Source organism: Staurois parvus, unplaced genomic scaffold, assembly GCF_062004578.1.
Source record: "Staurois parvus isolate SC_StPar_1 unplaced genomic scaffold, SC_StPar_1.0 ptg000155l, whole genome shotgun sequence".
Taxonomy (NCBI): domain Eukaryota; kingdom Metazoa; phylum Chordata; class Amphibia; order Anura; family Ranidae; genus Staurois; species Staurois parvus.
The window spans coordinates 15,189,315-15,204,917 of record NW_028317951.1 but is presented as its reverse complement, the minus strand read 5'-3'; the positions used below and the strand labels follow the sequence as shown (position 1 = coordinate 15,204,917).

General features: G+C 44.5%; 1 protein-coding gene across 1 annotated transcript in view; it reads right to left on the bottom strand.

Annotated features, from left to right (window-relative positions):
* The window catches only part of CLDN11 (claudin 11), a 77,650-nt gene extending 63,634 nt beyond the window's left edge, over positions 1 to 14,016 (bottom strand). Inside the window, exon 1 of the mRNA XM_089675491.1 lies at positions 13,699 to 14,016. Within this exon, the coding sequence (XP_089531617.1) occupies positions 13,699 to 13,924 (226 nt within the window). The 5' untranslated portion in view covers positions 13,925 to 14,016. The remainder of the gene's footprint in view (positions 1 to 13,698) is intronic.
* Positions 14,017 to 15,603: the final 1,587 nt, after the last annotated feature.

Here is a 15,603-nt window from a genome sequence, read left to right as displayed (position 1 = left end):
TAAACCTTTCAACAGGTACCTCACAATGACTGGTGATCTGATGACTAATTGGGCAATATCTAAGAAACAGCTGGTGAGATACAGGATGCAGAGATCCACAGGGGAGGGAGATGTGTGCAGGGAGATCATAGCACCACTGGTCCTCAGGTACAGCTTTCTCTCCAGAAAGAAGAACAGTGAGAAGGGCCATGGATAAGGGGGTACCACCAGTCCTCCTGTACAGGGCCCAGAGCCGGAAGGGGGGTCCAGGCAGCTGGGTGAATTAGATGTGGACAGGGTGAGTGGTCAGCACAGTGTGGGGGGGGGGGGGGGGCAGTTACTGGAACCGATCTCCTGTATGGCTCCCTCTGCAGTAGCTGAAAGTTGGCTTCTCCTCTCCATACAGGGGATCGGTTCCAGTACTTTCCCCCCACCGCACCCATGACCATCCCTGTACACCATACGTTTCCCCCTGCTGCCCAGGCCCCCCTGTGTGCCCCCACCCTGCAGTGCTGCTGGCTTCCCTCCTCTGCTTCCCACAGGTAGCTACAAGCACACATTAGGATCCTTCAGGATGGAGAGTGGGAGAAGGGTCCGGTAAAAATGGCACATTTAACAGACCCTATCAATCCTGAATGAACATAAGCAGAACCGATCACTCACTGTGTTCATTCATAACTGAATCCTAGGAACATATTTTTTTTGGGGGGGTAGGGGCCCTGTCAGGTAGGCTGTATGGGGCCCCATGGTTACTAACAGCAGCCCTTACAGTGAACAGTACAGTAGTGACGTCACCATATCACTCCAAATCTCATTAGATTATTGTTCATAGGCAGCAGTGCACTAGATGATCTTACAATGTAGATAGAGTTGTGAGGCTCCTGGCCCAGGAATGCTTAGCCCTAGGTAGTGCTTTTTCAGGGGGCATTCAAGGCAAAAGGAATATATCTTGGGGTACTGCTTAGGCACATTAAACATTTATAGATGTTTCCTATAGGATATAAAATCTTCATGTTTAGATTTAGATCCATTTAAGAGCACATCTGATAGATGGACAATAGATGTAATTGGATATCAAGCCCAACTCCAGTAATTAGGCAAACTTTGCAACTGCAGTGGTCTCCCCCTGGTCTGCAAGGGTTAAAAGCTTGTTAATTCTAGGGAGAGATAAAAAAGCTGTGACACTTGCCTTACCCCTGCTCCTGCTGGCACCTGCATTCTCTTCCTTCCCCTCTGGTGCTTCACACTTTAGGTGGTCCTTTGGGTTATCTTGTACAATGCAGGGCTATTTATCCTGCACTCTACATAGAGGAGGCTGGACCCCAATCACAACTGGGAGCGCCTTAGAGAATAGGCTACATGGGACCGGTCACACTGCCACAGTAATGAATAAGTTAAATATTACTCCTTGTTCCTGCAAACCAGCCTTAATGAGCAGTAAACCCTAGGAGTACGGGGGGCCCACTCCAAGGGTAGTCTTTGTATAATTTCTGGGAGTTGAGCTTTAAAAGGAGACCTACATTTTGCTTCAAACACAGTGCCCAAACCCCTCAAATAGCATTTTTATCCATGCTCCCAGAACCTATTTCAAAGCTTAAGAAGGGGATCTTTAATTTCTTTTCAGTGGCTGTCAGGGTGGTAATACCAAGATATTGGAAGTCCCAGTGTATACCCTCTATAAAAGAATAGATAATTGAATTAAATAACCTGAGAATGGAAGAACTATCAGCACAGTTACACAACCAACATTCTCATTTTCAGGACATATGCCTCCCCTACATTTTTTTTTTAAATACCCATAATTTTGCAACTCTGCTATCTTAGAATTCCTCTATCTGGCCTTTTCTCCCCCCCCCCCCCCTCAAATGCATATTTTCAATGTTGTTTTAATATCAATTTATTCTAAGAGCTATAACTATGTCACTAAGTTTATTTAAAGTGGAATGGCACTGCATCTGAGAACCACAAACAAAAACTGCTATTTGTGCTTTGTGCATGGGCTCCCAGAGGGCTACAGGGGGTGGGGCAAACTTCAAGTTCTGAGCTGGAAGTGGGAGCAGGCACCTGTCAAAACCTGGTACCCCCTCCCCCCCCAAAAAAGGTACCAAATGTGGAAGCGGAGGGTGGGGGGAGGCAGAAAAGTGGAGCTTTTGGGTGGAACTCTGCTTTAATAGGTCACTGCTGTACAGTTGCCTAGAAAAAACACACACATTCCTATAGTACAGCAATGTACCTTAGAAATGTGTTGTGAGCTTCCCAATAGAATTAAAATAAATTTTGCTGAATAAAAAAAAATGGAGAAAAGCCCTCACATGACCAGCTCTCCTCCAATCATGTAGCTGTATCTGTTCTGTTAAACAGAAATCAGTGGGCTCAGCTACCTACATACTGCAATCCAATTTTTATGAATGGAATAAATAGTGGTGTACGTATTGAAGAAGTGTGTAATGGAGAACAGATAGGAATATCCACTCTTAATTATAAATGTGCCCCTAAGAGATTTGAAGGTAGCAGATCAGTATATACACTTCTTACACAGTAAAAGGACTCCACTGGGGACACAGGAAGTGACCTCAACTACTTCTTAATAAATGCAAGATAATATATGTACACGTAAGCATAGACTTAGAAATTAATTCCAGGCAAGCTATATTTCTCCAGCTTTGACAAGTGTAGCTATGTATATACCATACCTGTAAGATCCCTGTAGAAGATGGAAATCACTGCTACTCTAGTGATCTCCAGTAGCTCCACAGCGAGAAGCTGCCCTGCTGCATTGCGAACACAGGAGGCCACCCACATCGCACAAGTGCCATTCCCAAACTGCTCTGCATTTTCACAATGAAGGCAAAGTATTCTCTGATTGGATGAGGTGCAGAGGTTGGGTGGGGACATCACAATCTCCTTCTTGTGGAATCAGAGAAGGCTTTGCATTCATTGATGGTGCTCTGAATAGCACCCATGCCGAGCAGACAACCTCCTGTGCAGGGGCGGACTGACAACTCATGGGGCCCCTGGGCAATAGGAAATAATGGGGCCCCTGTGTCCTTGCCCACACTCAAACCACACCCACAAAAGCCTATGAAAGGTACCAGAGGCATCTCATGGGGCCCCCTACTGACCCCAGGCCCTCAGGTAGTGCCCGAGTGCCTAAATGGTCAGTCCGCCCCTGCTCCTGTGTTCAGTAAGCAGCAAGGTAGCTTCTTGGCATGGGACCTAGAAGCTAGTGAAAATCACTGGAGAAGTGGGGTCTACTAATGTCTAAGGTAAAGTCTACAGACTGGAAAAAATCTGTATGTAAATGGATAGAAAACTGGTTAAAAGATCATATTCAGAGAGTAGGGTTAATGATTCATACACTGAATGGTCTAGGGTTGTCAGTGGTGTACCCCAAGGTTCAGTGTTCGGACCCTTACTTTTTAATATATTTATAAATGATATAGGGTCTGAGATTAAAAATCCCATTTCAGTCTTTGCAGATGACACCAAGCTGTGCAGTGGAATAACGTCCTTACAGGATGTCTCCAATTTACAAGCCGACCTCAATGCACTGTTCAATTGGGCAACTATGTGAAAAATGAGGTTTAATGTTGATAAATGTAAGGTTATGCACTTGGAGGCTAAGAATATGCATGTATCATACATACTAGGGGGGGGTACAACTGGGGGAATCAATGGTGGAGAAGGATCTGGAAGTTCTGGTAGATCACAAGCTTAATAATGACATGCAATGCCAAGCTGCGGTTTCTAAAGCGAGCAAAATCCTCTCTTGTATTAAAGGAGGTATAGACTCCAGAGAGAGAGATATCATTTTACCCCTGTACAAATCATTAGTAAGACCTCATCTTGAATATGCAGTTCAGTTTTGGGCACCAATTCACAAAAAGAACATTGGGGAACTGGAGAAAGTGCAGAGAAGGGCAACCAAACTGATAAGAGGCAAGGAGGAGGAAAGATTAGAGGAACTGAATTTATTCTCTCTTGAGAAGAGGAGATTAAGGGGGGATATGATCAACATGTATAAATACATCAGTGGTTCATATAGTGAACTCGGTGTAGAGTTATTCACCCTGAGATCATCACAGAGGACAAGGGGGCACTCTTTACGTCTGGAGGAAAAGAAATTTAATCTCCAAACAAAGAAAGGTTTCTTCACAGTGAGAGCTGTGAAAATGTGGAATAGACTCCTTCAAGAGTTGGTTCTGGCCAGCTCAGTGGATTGCTTTAAAAAAGGCCTGGATTCTTTCTTAGATACACAGAATATATTTGGATACTAACATTTATAGATTAAGTTGATCCAGGGAATATCCGATTGCCTCTCAGTGGATCAGGGTGGCATTTTTTCCCCTGCAGGAGCAAATTGGATCATGCTTTGCTGGGTTTTTTTTTGCCTTCCTCTCAATCAACTGTGGGTGTAGGGTTATAACTTTTTTTTTTTTTTTAAATGGTTGAACTGGATGGACTTTTGTCTTTTTTTAGCCAGACTAAGTATGTAACTATGTATACAGCTATTTTCAGCTTCCACAGGGATCTCACAGGTATGGAATACATAGTTTCATTGGTCCAAGCTGTAAAAATAGCTGGAATTATTCTTTAACTCCTTGACACCGAGCGTACACAAATATGCAACCTCTCGGCAGCTGGACCTTGGCGCCGAGGGGGCACATATTTGCGTACCCAATGTGAACAAAAGATGAGCCAAGAGCGCATGCCCTGCACATTCCCGCCACATTTACCTGCGCCTTACGGAAGGGTACTCTAAACCCCGTCCAGCCTCCTGGCATCACAAACCCGTAAAGGACTGGGAGGTGCCAGTGCAAAGAGGTTAATGGTGCCACATGTGGACTGAATTTCAGCTGGTTGGCATGGATGGAGGAATTGGATAGATTTCTTCCATTCAGCCAGCAGAAAGAAATCTATGTGTGTATGAATTTAGAGTCTGATTGCCATTACTGTTTAGGTGGAGTTCTCTTTTAGTCTGCTCTAATGATTCCAAATTCTAAAGAAAGCCCTTGAACAGCTTTAGTAACTAAGATAACCCTGTGTAGATTGGCTGTCTTCAGTATTATTGATAGTCATAATTGAATATTATTATCTCCCAGGTTTTCTTTTGTTTAATACTATTGTCTGATAAGAGAGCAGCCCCATACTTTCTTCACATTTCATGCACCTGACAAAATGATTGTTCTTTGCTTCGGGGAAGAAATTTTGTTTACTCTAGAGCATTAGGTATAAATGCGATGTTATCGGTATCAATAATGACACAGTAAATTAAGTGCACAAGCATAGCATTGTGCAGAAATCACTAGGGGTATTGATTTTGTAATTCTTTTTTTATTCCAGTACATATACCAGGAGGGTAACACAACGAACAACAGAGATGTTATACTAAAAGGATGAAATCTTGTCTTGCACAGACAGAAGAAAAGCTTCATTTGTACTCGTGGTCTCCTGATAGAAGAGCATTTAATGGGACTGTGCCATGCAGGCTGATAACGTCAGCCCTGACTGTTGCTAATGTAAGCCTTTGTTCTACTCATGCTGCATAAAATACTGATGAAAACAGATACAACACTGACAGCCAATGTGTAAAATTAATGATAGACAAAACACATTATTAGTATGAGCTCTGTGCTATAACTGTACATCAACATGTAACAACCCATAGTGGCTGTTATTGCATGAGATTTATGAATGTCATTAAAACCCAAAAACAAAAGTGTAATATATCACTGCTTACCAATCATTAGATGTGATGGCTGCATATGTTTCCTTTTTCTGCTTGTTTCCCCTTTATTTTCACCTAGTGATTAGGCCAGTAACACACTTCCTGTCATAGGGTGTCTCCACCCTGATTGGAGGAGCAATGGTGACACCCTTGAACAGCAGCGTTGTCAATCTGCGGAAAGGGCAGTGTTAGATGTGCTAGCAGATTTAGTGTCAGTTCACATATATGTGGATTGGATGTGGTTTGGACTGCATCCAATCTGCATGACATGTGATATAACATTGCTTCCTATGGTGTCTGTTCACGTGCCTGTTCAAGTGCAACTCCCTCCTTACTGACTAACCTTTACATAGGCTATCCCCCCTTCAGTCCATCATGAATGTTGCTGCCAGGCTCATCCACCTTACCAACCGTTCAGTATCTGCCACCCATCTCTGCCAATCCCTCCACTGGCTTCCACTTGCCCAACAAATAAAATTCACAATACTAACAACAATTTACTGTACAAAGCCATGCCGTGATGTAACTCTGCCCCCAGCTACATCACCAATCTGGTCTCAAAATATCAACCAAACCACTCTCTTTGATCCTCCCAAGACCTTTTGCTCTCTAGTTCCCATATCACCTCCTCCCATGCTTGCCTCCAGGACTTCTTCTGAGCTTCTCCCATCCTGTGGAACTCCCTACACCAATCTGTCCAACTATCTCCTAATCTATCCACCTTTAGATGATCCCTGAATACCCTTCTCTTTAAAGGAGCCTGTCCTGCTTCTAACTAGTAAACTGTATTTTACTTCCTCCATCAGCTCATCCCCCCACAATTACCTTTTGTATCACTCATCCCTTCCTCCTAGATTGTAAGCTCTAATGAGCAGGGCCCTCTGTTTTCTCTTGTACCAAATTGAATTGTAACTGTAATGTCTACCTTTATTTTGTAAAGTGTTATGGAAACAGTTGGTGCTATATAAATCCCGTATAATAATAATAATATGTCCGGTGCACTTGCAATGCAGATTCAGTGCGTACTGAAAAAGAGTCCTGTCCATTTTCTGGGTAGTGCAGTCCGGTTCAGGCTATTGACTTCTATGGGAACCGTTTTTAAACCGCACATGTGAACAGGATAAAATCCTGACCTGAACCTGTCCTGAACCTGATATAAATCTGGCCAAAACCACTGAACAACTATTGTGTCAGTTAGCTGTAAAACCTGAGCTTTAATCTGCGCCGCATATGTGTGAATCAGCTCTTACATGAATCTGACCAACAAACTAAAGTCAAACTATAGCTAACACATTTTAGCAGCTACAGAAATAGCTTTTCTTTTCATTTTGGGATAAAGGTTTTTACATGAGTGAATAAAAGCTGAACATTGTAAGCACCCCTGCCAATGGCAATTGGTTCATCTCAACCCTCTAGCAGGCACTTTAGCTGGACAGCTTGACTTGTTAAAAGAAGTTGCATATTCAGTATATGATTAAATTGGCTGCCTCCCATTGACACTAATGATGGGGTACTATTTCTTCGCTTGGCACCAACGATGGGGAACAATGCCTCCCAATGACACTAACGATGAGGCACTATTCCTTCCATTGGCACCAACAATGGCGCACTATTCTTTCCCCTGACATCAACAATGGGGCATTATTTCTTCCCTTGAACCCAACGATGGGGCACCATGCCTCCCAGTGACACCAACAAGGGCATAATTCCTCCCACTGGTAGAAATGATTGAGCACTATTTCTCCCACTGACACCAACAATGGAGCATTAGTCTTCCCACTAATGCCAATATTGGAATACTATTTCTCCTTCTCCAGATCACAGGCACTATGCAATCTTTTTACTCCCACTGACCACCAAGTCACTGTCTACTCCCTCTGATGCTGGGGCATTTTCTAATCCTATTGGCCACAGTCCGCCCCCCCCCCCCACCTAAAGTCTGAAGTACAGTAAACTGGCCCTTTGTTTAGAAAGTTTGTAGCCCCCTGGTTTAACATAATGTTAAGATCACTGAAAAAACTATGCAAGTAATGTAAGCTTTTTGAGGATCAGTTTGTGTCAATTTGTCTGTGTAGAGGTGTAGTAGCAAGTAATTCTAATCAATAAAACAGATTGTTTTCACACAAAAAGATCAATCAACATGCTGGAAAACCACTTTATAGCTGATAGCTCTACCGTTCTACTGTTCTCTTATCATTTGGGAAAAAGGAGAAATCTTGTACAGCTCGCTCATCCATCAGACAAATTGGGTGGGTCTCAGAGGCACATAACTCGTTTAAGGATAGGCAGATGTCCCAGCACCAGTTTTCTGCAAACAAACATCTACAGTATGTGCTGCTGCCCAGAGAGAACATCAATTCAGTATGAGCAAAGTGCTATAGGGAGTCACACCAATAGCAGTGGACTATTATTTAAAGTGACACTAAAAAAATAACCTATTCAAGTATGTATTCTTAACTCAGAAAAGTATCTTCCATTGCTCTCAGCCTCCTTCAAATCGCCAAATTCACTTTTTTTTTCCTCTGCGATCTGATGTCCTGTTAGAGGGTGGCTACATTCATTTTCCATGGTCCCATTGTATGTCTGAACGTAGTCATCCTTTTTTGCTTGCTTCTGAGCAGGGGCGGACTGACAACTCATGGGGCCCCCGGGCAACAGGGGATCATGGGGCCCCTATGTCCTTGCCCAAACTCAAAAAAGCCTATGAAAAAGGTACTAGGGGCATCTCATGGGGCCCCCTACTGACCCCGGGCCCTCCGGCAGTGCTGAGTTTCCAAATGGTCAGTCCGCCCCTGCTCCTGAGATGTTCAAAATATGAAGAGGCAAAAATTTTTCTCGATCAAATTAATTTTCAGCCAGTGTATGTGGTATGTGGTTGTTGTTCAGAAATTACATTCATTTTAAAATCGAATGTTAAAAGTAAAAGACAATTTTCGAATAACATTCATCCATTCATTGACAAAGAATTTTCATACGATTTTTCATAAAAAATGCTTATCTGAAAATCAAAATGTGTATGGCCAGCTTTAGCCTAAAAAGGAATTTCCCAGTATAGAAATATAGAAGTTTTCAGTGACGTGTATTTTAGAGCTGTTACTATACTCATCTTTTAGTGCTGTGTGAGTCGCAGACCTGGAAAAACAATGGGGCCATTTATCCATGTCCATAATTCAATAGCATTGTAGAAATCAGTCACAATTTGCAGCACATTTACAATTTGAGAGCTTGTAGCATTCAAGAATTGTTTGCAACTACCATATACATGTGCAACACCACATGTGACAGTTCTATTTCCATGCATAGGAGCAAGTTTAGGACAACCAGCAAGGAGGTAGTGTGGGAGCCCAGCCAGAAGATAGTTTTGGATCCCTGCCAGAGGATAGTGTAGAAGCCCAGCCAGGAAACAGTTCAGAAGCCCGGTCAAGAGAATGTATAGGAGCCCTGCTAGGGGACAGTGAAGAAGCTCTGCCAGGAGACAGTTCAAGAACCCAGACATGAGACAGTTCAGGAGCTCAGACAGGGGTCAGTTCAGGAACCCAGACTGGAGAGAGTTCAGGAACCCAGAGTGGAGAAAGTTGAGGAACCCAGGCAGGGGACAAGTCAGGAAACCAGACAAGGGACAGTTCAGGAGCCCAGACAGGGGACAGTTCAGGAGCCCAGACAGGGGACAGTTAAGAAGCCCAGACAGGAGACAATTCAGGAGTCGAGACGCCTCGGGAGCCTAGACAGAGGACAGTTCAGAAGCCTAGGCCAGGAGACAGATTAGAAGCCTGGCCAGGAGACAGTTTAGAAACCTAGCCAGGGAACAGTGTAGAAACTCGGCCAGGAGTTAGTTCAGGAGCCCAAACAGATGATAGTTTAGAAGTCATGCCAGGGGACAGTGTAGAAGCCCAGGCTAGGAGACAGTTCAGGAGCCTGGCCAGGAGATAGTTCCGGAGCTTTGCCAGGGAACAGTGTAGAAACTCGGCCAGGAGTTAGTTCAGGAGCCTAGACAGATGAGAGTTTAGAAGCCTTGCCAGGGAACAGCGTAGAAGCCCAGGCTAGGAGACAGTTCAGGAGCCTGGCCAGGAGATAGTTTGGGAGCCTTGCCATGGAACAGTGTAGAAACTCGGCCAGGAGTTAGTTCAGGAGCCCAGACAGATGATAGTTTAGAAGCCCTGCCAGAGAACAGTGTGGAAGCCCAGGCTAGGAGACAGTTCAGGAGCCTGGCCAGGAGATAGTTCAGGAGCTTTGCCAGGGAACAGTGTAGAAACTCGGCCAGGAGTTAGTTCAGGAGCCAAGACAGATGAGAGTTTAGAAGCCTTGCCAGGGAACAGCGTAGAAGCCCGGGCTAGGAGACAGTTCAGGAGCCTGGCCAGGAGATAGTTTGGGAGCCTTGCCAGGGAACAGTGTAGAAACTTGGCCAGGAGTTAGTTCAGGAGCCCAGACAGATTATAGTTTAGAAGCCCTGCCAGAGAACAGTGTAGAAGCCCAGGCTAGGAGACAGTTCAGGAGCCCTGGACAAGAAACAATTCAGGAGCACAGCTAGGAGACAGTTCAGAAGCCCTGTCAGGGGACAGTGTAGAAGACTGACCAGCAGACAGTTTAGGAGGCCTGCCAGGAAACAGTGTAGAAACCCGGACAGGAGACAGTTCAAGAGCCCAGACAGGTGATAGTTTAGGAACCCTGCCAGGGGACAGTGTAGAAGCCCAGCTAGGAGACAGTTCAGGAGCCTGGCCAAGAGATAGTTCAAGAGCCTGGCCAGGAAACAGTTCAGGAGCCCGGCTAGGAGACAGTTCAGGAGCCTGGACAGGAGATAGTTCAAGAGCCTGGCCAGGAAACAGCTCAGGAGCCAAGCTAGGAGACAGTTCAGGAGCCTGGCCAGGATATAGTTCAGGAGCCCTGTACAGGAGGCAGTTCAGGAGCCTGGCCAGGAGATGGTTCAAGAGCCTTGTTAGGAGACAGTTCAGAAGCCCTGGCCAGGAGACAGTTCAAGAGCCTGGATAGGAGACAGTTCAGGAGACCGGCTAAGAGACAGTTCAGGAGCCTGGCCAGGGGATAATGTAGAAGCCCGGCTAGGAGACAGTTCAAGAGCCTGGCCAGGAGATGGTTCAGGAACCCTGGACAGGAGGCAGTTCAGGAGCCTGGCCAGTAGATAGTTCAAGAGCCTTGTTAGGAGACAGTTCAGAAGCCCTGGCCAAGAGACAGTTCAAGAGCCTGGATAGGAGACAGTTCAGGAGACCGGCTAAGAGACAGTTCAGGAGCCTGGCCAGGGGATAATGTAGAAGCCCGGCTAGGAGACAGTTCAAGAGCCTGGCCAGGAGATAGTTCAGGAGCCCTGGACAGGAGGCAGTTCAGGAGCCTGGCCAGGAGATAGTTCAAGAGCCTGGGTAGGATACAGTTCAGAAGCTCTGGCCAGTAGACAGTTCAAGAGCCTGGATAGGAGACAGTTCAGGAGCCCGGCTAGGAGACAGTTCAGGATCCCTGTCAGGGGACAGTGTAGAAGCCTGGCCAGCAGACAGTTTAGGATCCCTGACAGGGAACAGTGTAGAAACCTGGCCAGGAGACAGTTCAGAAGTCCAGCCAGGAGACAGTTCAGGGGCCCAGACAGGTGATAGTTTAGAAGCCCTGCCAGGAGACAGTGTAGAAACCCGGCTAGGAGACAGTTGAAAAGCCTGGCCAAGAGATAGTTCAGGAGCCCCGGACAGGAGGCAGTTCAGGAGCCTAGCCAGGAGATAGTTCAAGAGCCTGGCTATGAGACAGTTCAGAAGCCCTAGCCAGGAGACAGTTCAAGGGCCTGGATAGGAGACAGTTCAGGAGCCTGGCTAGGAGACAGTTCAGGAGCCCAGCTAGGAGACAGTTCAGAAGCCCTGTCAAGGGACGGTGTAGAAGCCTGGCCAGCAGACAGTTTAGGAGGCCTGCCAGGGAACAGTGTAGAAACCCGGCCAGGAGACAGTTTGGGAGCCCAGACAGGCGATAGTTTAGGAGCCCTGCCAGGGAACAGTGTAGAAGACCAGCTAGGAGACAGTTCAGGAGCCCGGTCAAAAGATAGTTCAAGAGCCTGGCCAGGAAACAGTTCAGGAGCCCAGATAGGAGACAGTTCAGGAGCCTGAACAGGAGATAGTTCGGGAGCCCAGCTAGAAGACAGTGTAGGAGCCTTGCCAGGAGGCAGTTTGGGAGCCTTGACAGGGAACAGTGTAGAAACCTGGCTAGGAGACAGTTCAGGAGTCCGGCCAGGAGACAGTTCAGGAGCCCAGACAGGCGATAGTTTAGAAGCCCTGCCAAGGACCAGTGTAGAAGTTTGGCTAGGAGACAGTTCAGGAGCCTGGCCAGGAGATAGTTCAAGAACATGGCCAGGAAACAGTTCAGGAGCTGGCTAGGAGACAGTTCAGGAGCCTTGACAGGAGATTGTTCAGGAGCCCAGCTAGAGGACAGTTTAGGAGTCTGGCTAGAAGACAGTTCAGGATAGTTCAAGAGCCTGGCTATGGGACAGTTCATAGGCACAGCTCTATGCGCACTACAAATCCCATTGTCCATAGTACATACTTCATCATCTTGGGAGCAACAAGAGAAGGTGCTACAAATTACTTAAAAGGACGACCACATTATAAAATATTTTCATATTTGGCTTAATTACATATGATGATGATTATTATTATTGTTATTGTTAACAGTAATAATAACAATAAAATAAGAGCATTAGTAATAATAAAAATAATACAATAATCAATAGTAGTAGTAATAATCATAATCAGTAGCAATAGGAGCAAAAATAATAATAATAACAATAATCAATAATAATAATTAACAAAAGTAATGATAACAAAATATTAATAATAACCATTAGGAGGAGTAGTAGTAATAATAATAATTATAGTAACCAGTAGTAATATAATTATAATAATAATAATAACCATTAGGAGTAGTAGTAATAACAATCATCATCAGTAGCAGTAGAAGCAATAATAATAATACCAACAGCAATAATAATAATAAACTGTACTACTAATATAAAAAATAATAATAATAAACATTAGGAGGAGTAAAAGTAATAATAATAATCAGCAGCGGTAGGAGCAATAATAATAATAATAATACTAACAGCAATAATAATAATAATAATAAACTGTAGTAGTAATATAAAAAAAATAATAATAATAAACATTAGGAGTAGTAGAAGTAATAATAAGATTAATCAGTAGCAGTAGGAGTAATAATAATAATCAGTAGTAGTATTAAAAATTAAAAAAATAAATAACAATTTGTAGTAGTATTAATAATAATCATCAGTAGCAGTAGGAGCAACAATAATAGTAATAATAAAATAATAATAAAGTTATTAATCATCATAAAAATAAAAATAATAAACAGTTAATAATAGTCATTTTGAGGAGGAGTATTATTAATAATAATAATAATCAGTAGTAGTAATAAAAACAATGAAAATAACCATTAGTAATAATCAGTAGCTGTAGGAGCAACAACAATAATAATAATAATAAAAATAATAAACAGTAGAAATAATAAAATAATAATAATAACCATTAGGAGTAGTAGTAATAATAACAATAATAATCAGTAAACTTCAAGGCGACTTCTATCTGACTTTAATGGAAGTCGCCTCCAATTTGGATCCTCATCTATATTGATGTGATTTGGATCTGACATTACAAGAAGATTATCCAGGCAAAGTTGCATGGCATGAAAGTCGTGCATGAAGTCGCATCAAAGTTCTGCTGAAGTTGCATCACGTCGCCAGCAACTTGCCAGGGAATCCCCTGGAAAAGCTGCACCGTAAATCGTGCCACTTTCAGGTTACGGAGCAATAATAATAATAACAATAATAATAATAATAAGCACTAGTAGGAAAATAATACAAAAAAATCATATTTATAATAAGAATACCAGTAGTAGCAGGAACAATAATACTAATAATGGTACATGAAGTAAACAGTTTGAGAAACACAAGATTCTGGCGCTGTCAGTGGGTGAGTGGGGTGGGAAGTACTTACCAGGCAAGGTGAGTATGTCAGCTAGGGGTTTGCAGTGGTAGAGCCCTATGGCGATGACACAGTCCGCCCAGAGTCCTCTGGATCCCAGCTCATCCAGCTTCCTGCAGGTATTGATGCTGTAGTCACAGGTCAGCACCCAGTCATTAGTCGCAGTGGCGATCACCACCCCGATCCAGCCGACAAAACTTGTGATGAAGCCAAAAAACTGCAGACAAGTGCCGGCCATGTCCAGTGAGTTCCCGGAGCTCGCAGACCGGAGTGGAGAGGAGGCTCGGAGTGATAAGGAGCTCCGGTCACTGCTACTGGATGATCCCCACTGTACTCGCAGCGCATCCCATTCCTCCGACCCCGCCCACTGTCACCCAAAATACACTCCTAGCCAATCACAGCATGGCAGGGGCAGCAACCAAGTGTGAGGGCTATACATCAGGGGGGGGGGGGTATTGGAGTTCACTGGGGTGGGCGGGCCTGGAACGTAGATACAAGTGTGCGGATATCTCTGCCCTGTACACTCCACACTCTCCTCTATAGGAAGCACCCATTTTATGAAATGTTCCTTCTAGATAAATCCGTCACAAATAAAACAAATCAAGTCCTATAGTTTCTCCTATGTTTTCCCTCTTAGAGTCATACGTTAGTATTTGGACCATTTTACCTTCCCCCTGTATATAAAGCATCCCTAAATGGACAGAGGTGACAACGTCCTGTGTCCTGGAGGAAAGTCTGCACACAGTGCCGTGCCATGGACAAACAACGTGCAAGTGGAGACAACTAGTGGTCATTTTTGGTAATGCATGCAGATGTTAGAAACCAAAATCACTGCAGTCTGGCCTCAGTAGAATACATTTCACGGTACAATGCAGAGAAACAGCTTTCTAAGGCTCCGTTCACACCTGTGCATCGCGCTAATGCACGTTTTTGTGTTTTTTTGCATTTTTTTTGCACACCAGCACAGGACAGTCCGTTGACTTAAATAGGCTGCTCTGTGTGCACCAAACGTACCAAAAATCTCCTGCAACATTTTCGGGTGGTGAGTCTCATGCATTTTTTCACCACGCATTTTGTTTGCACAGCAAAACGCATGCCTGCTAGTCACGTTTGGGATGCCATTACCAGTTTCACCCCGGTCACATCAAGCCCGACTTTGATATCATACGACCAGGGGCGTACTGACAACTCAAGGGGCCCCCAGGCAATAAGGGATCATGGGGCCCTTGTGTCCTTGCCCAAACTCAAAAAAGCCTATGAAAAAGGTACCAGGGGCATCTCATGGGGCCCCCTAATGACCCCAGGCCCTTGGGGAGTGCCCGAGTTTCCAAATGGTCAGTCCGCCCCTGCATACAACTTACAGTGAAGTCACACGATTTCAAAGTCAGGCGACATACTGATTTCGGGTGCGATTTGCAAGACATCTGACACAAATGTCCATGCAAATCACACCAAAAGTAGTGCATGTACTACTTCAGAAATCGGAGCGGCTCCGCCCAAGTTGGAACCGCACCGATTTGACCGCTGTAATCGCGGACAATAGGCTGCGACTTAGCAAACGATTCGCAAGTTGCATGGCATACAAATCGCATGCCAAGTCACATCCAGTGTGACCGGGGTGTTGGCACTGCAAGCGTGAAGTAGCACATTTTCACATGCTCCAGGAATGCAAACAGACACGCATGTTTTTGAAAGTGTTGCCAGAAACTGCAGGTGTGAATGGGACCTTAGGCTGCATTTTATACTTGAGTTGAGCATCTTTGGCCATTGTGCACTGAAGTCTATTGCGGCCAAGAATTCTCAAAGCTTGAAGCCTGGAGCTCAAAATGCTCATGTACTTTTTTCAGCTCCAAGCTTCCCATGACAGTTTGCTCAGCTGTGAACAGGCACATCTGAAAACCATGGGATATTGATGTT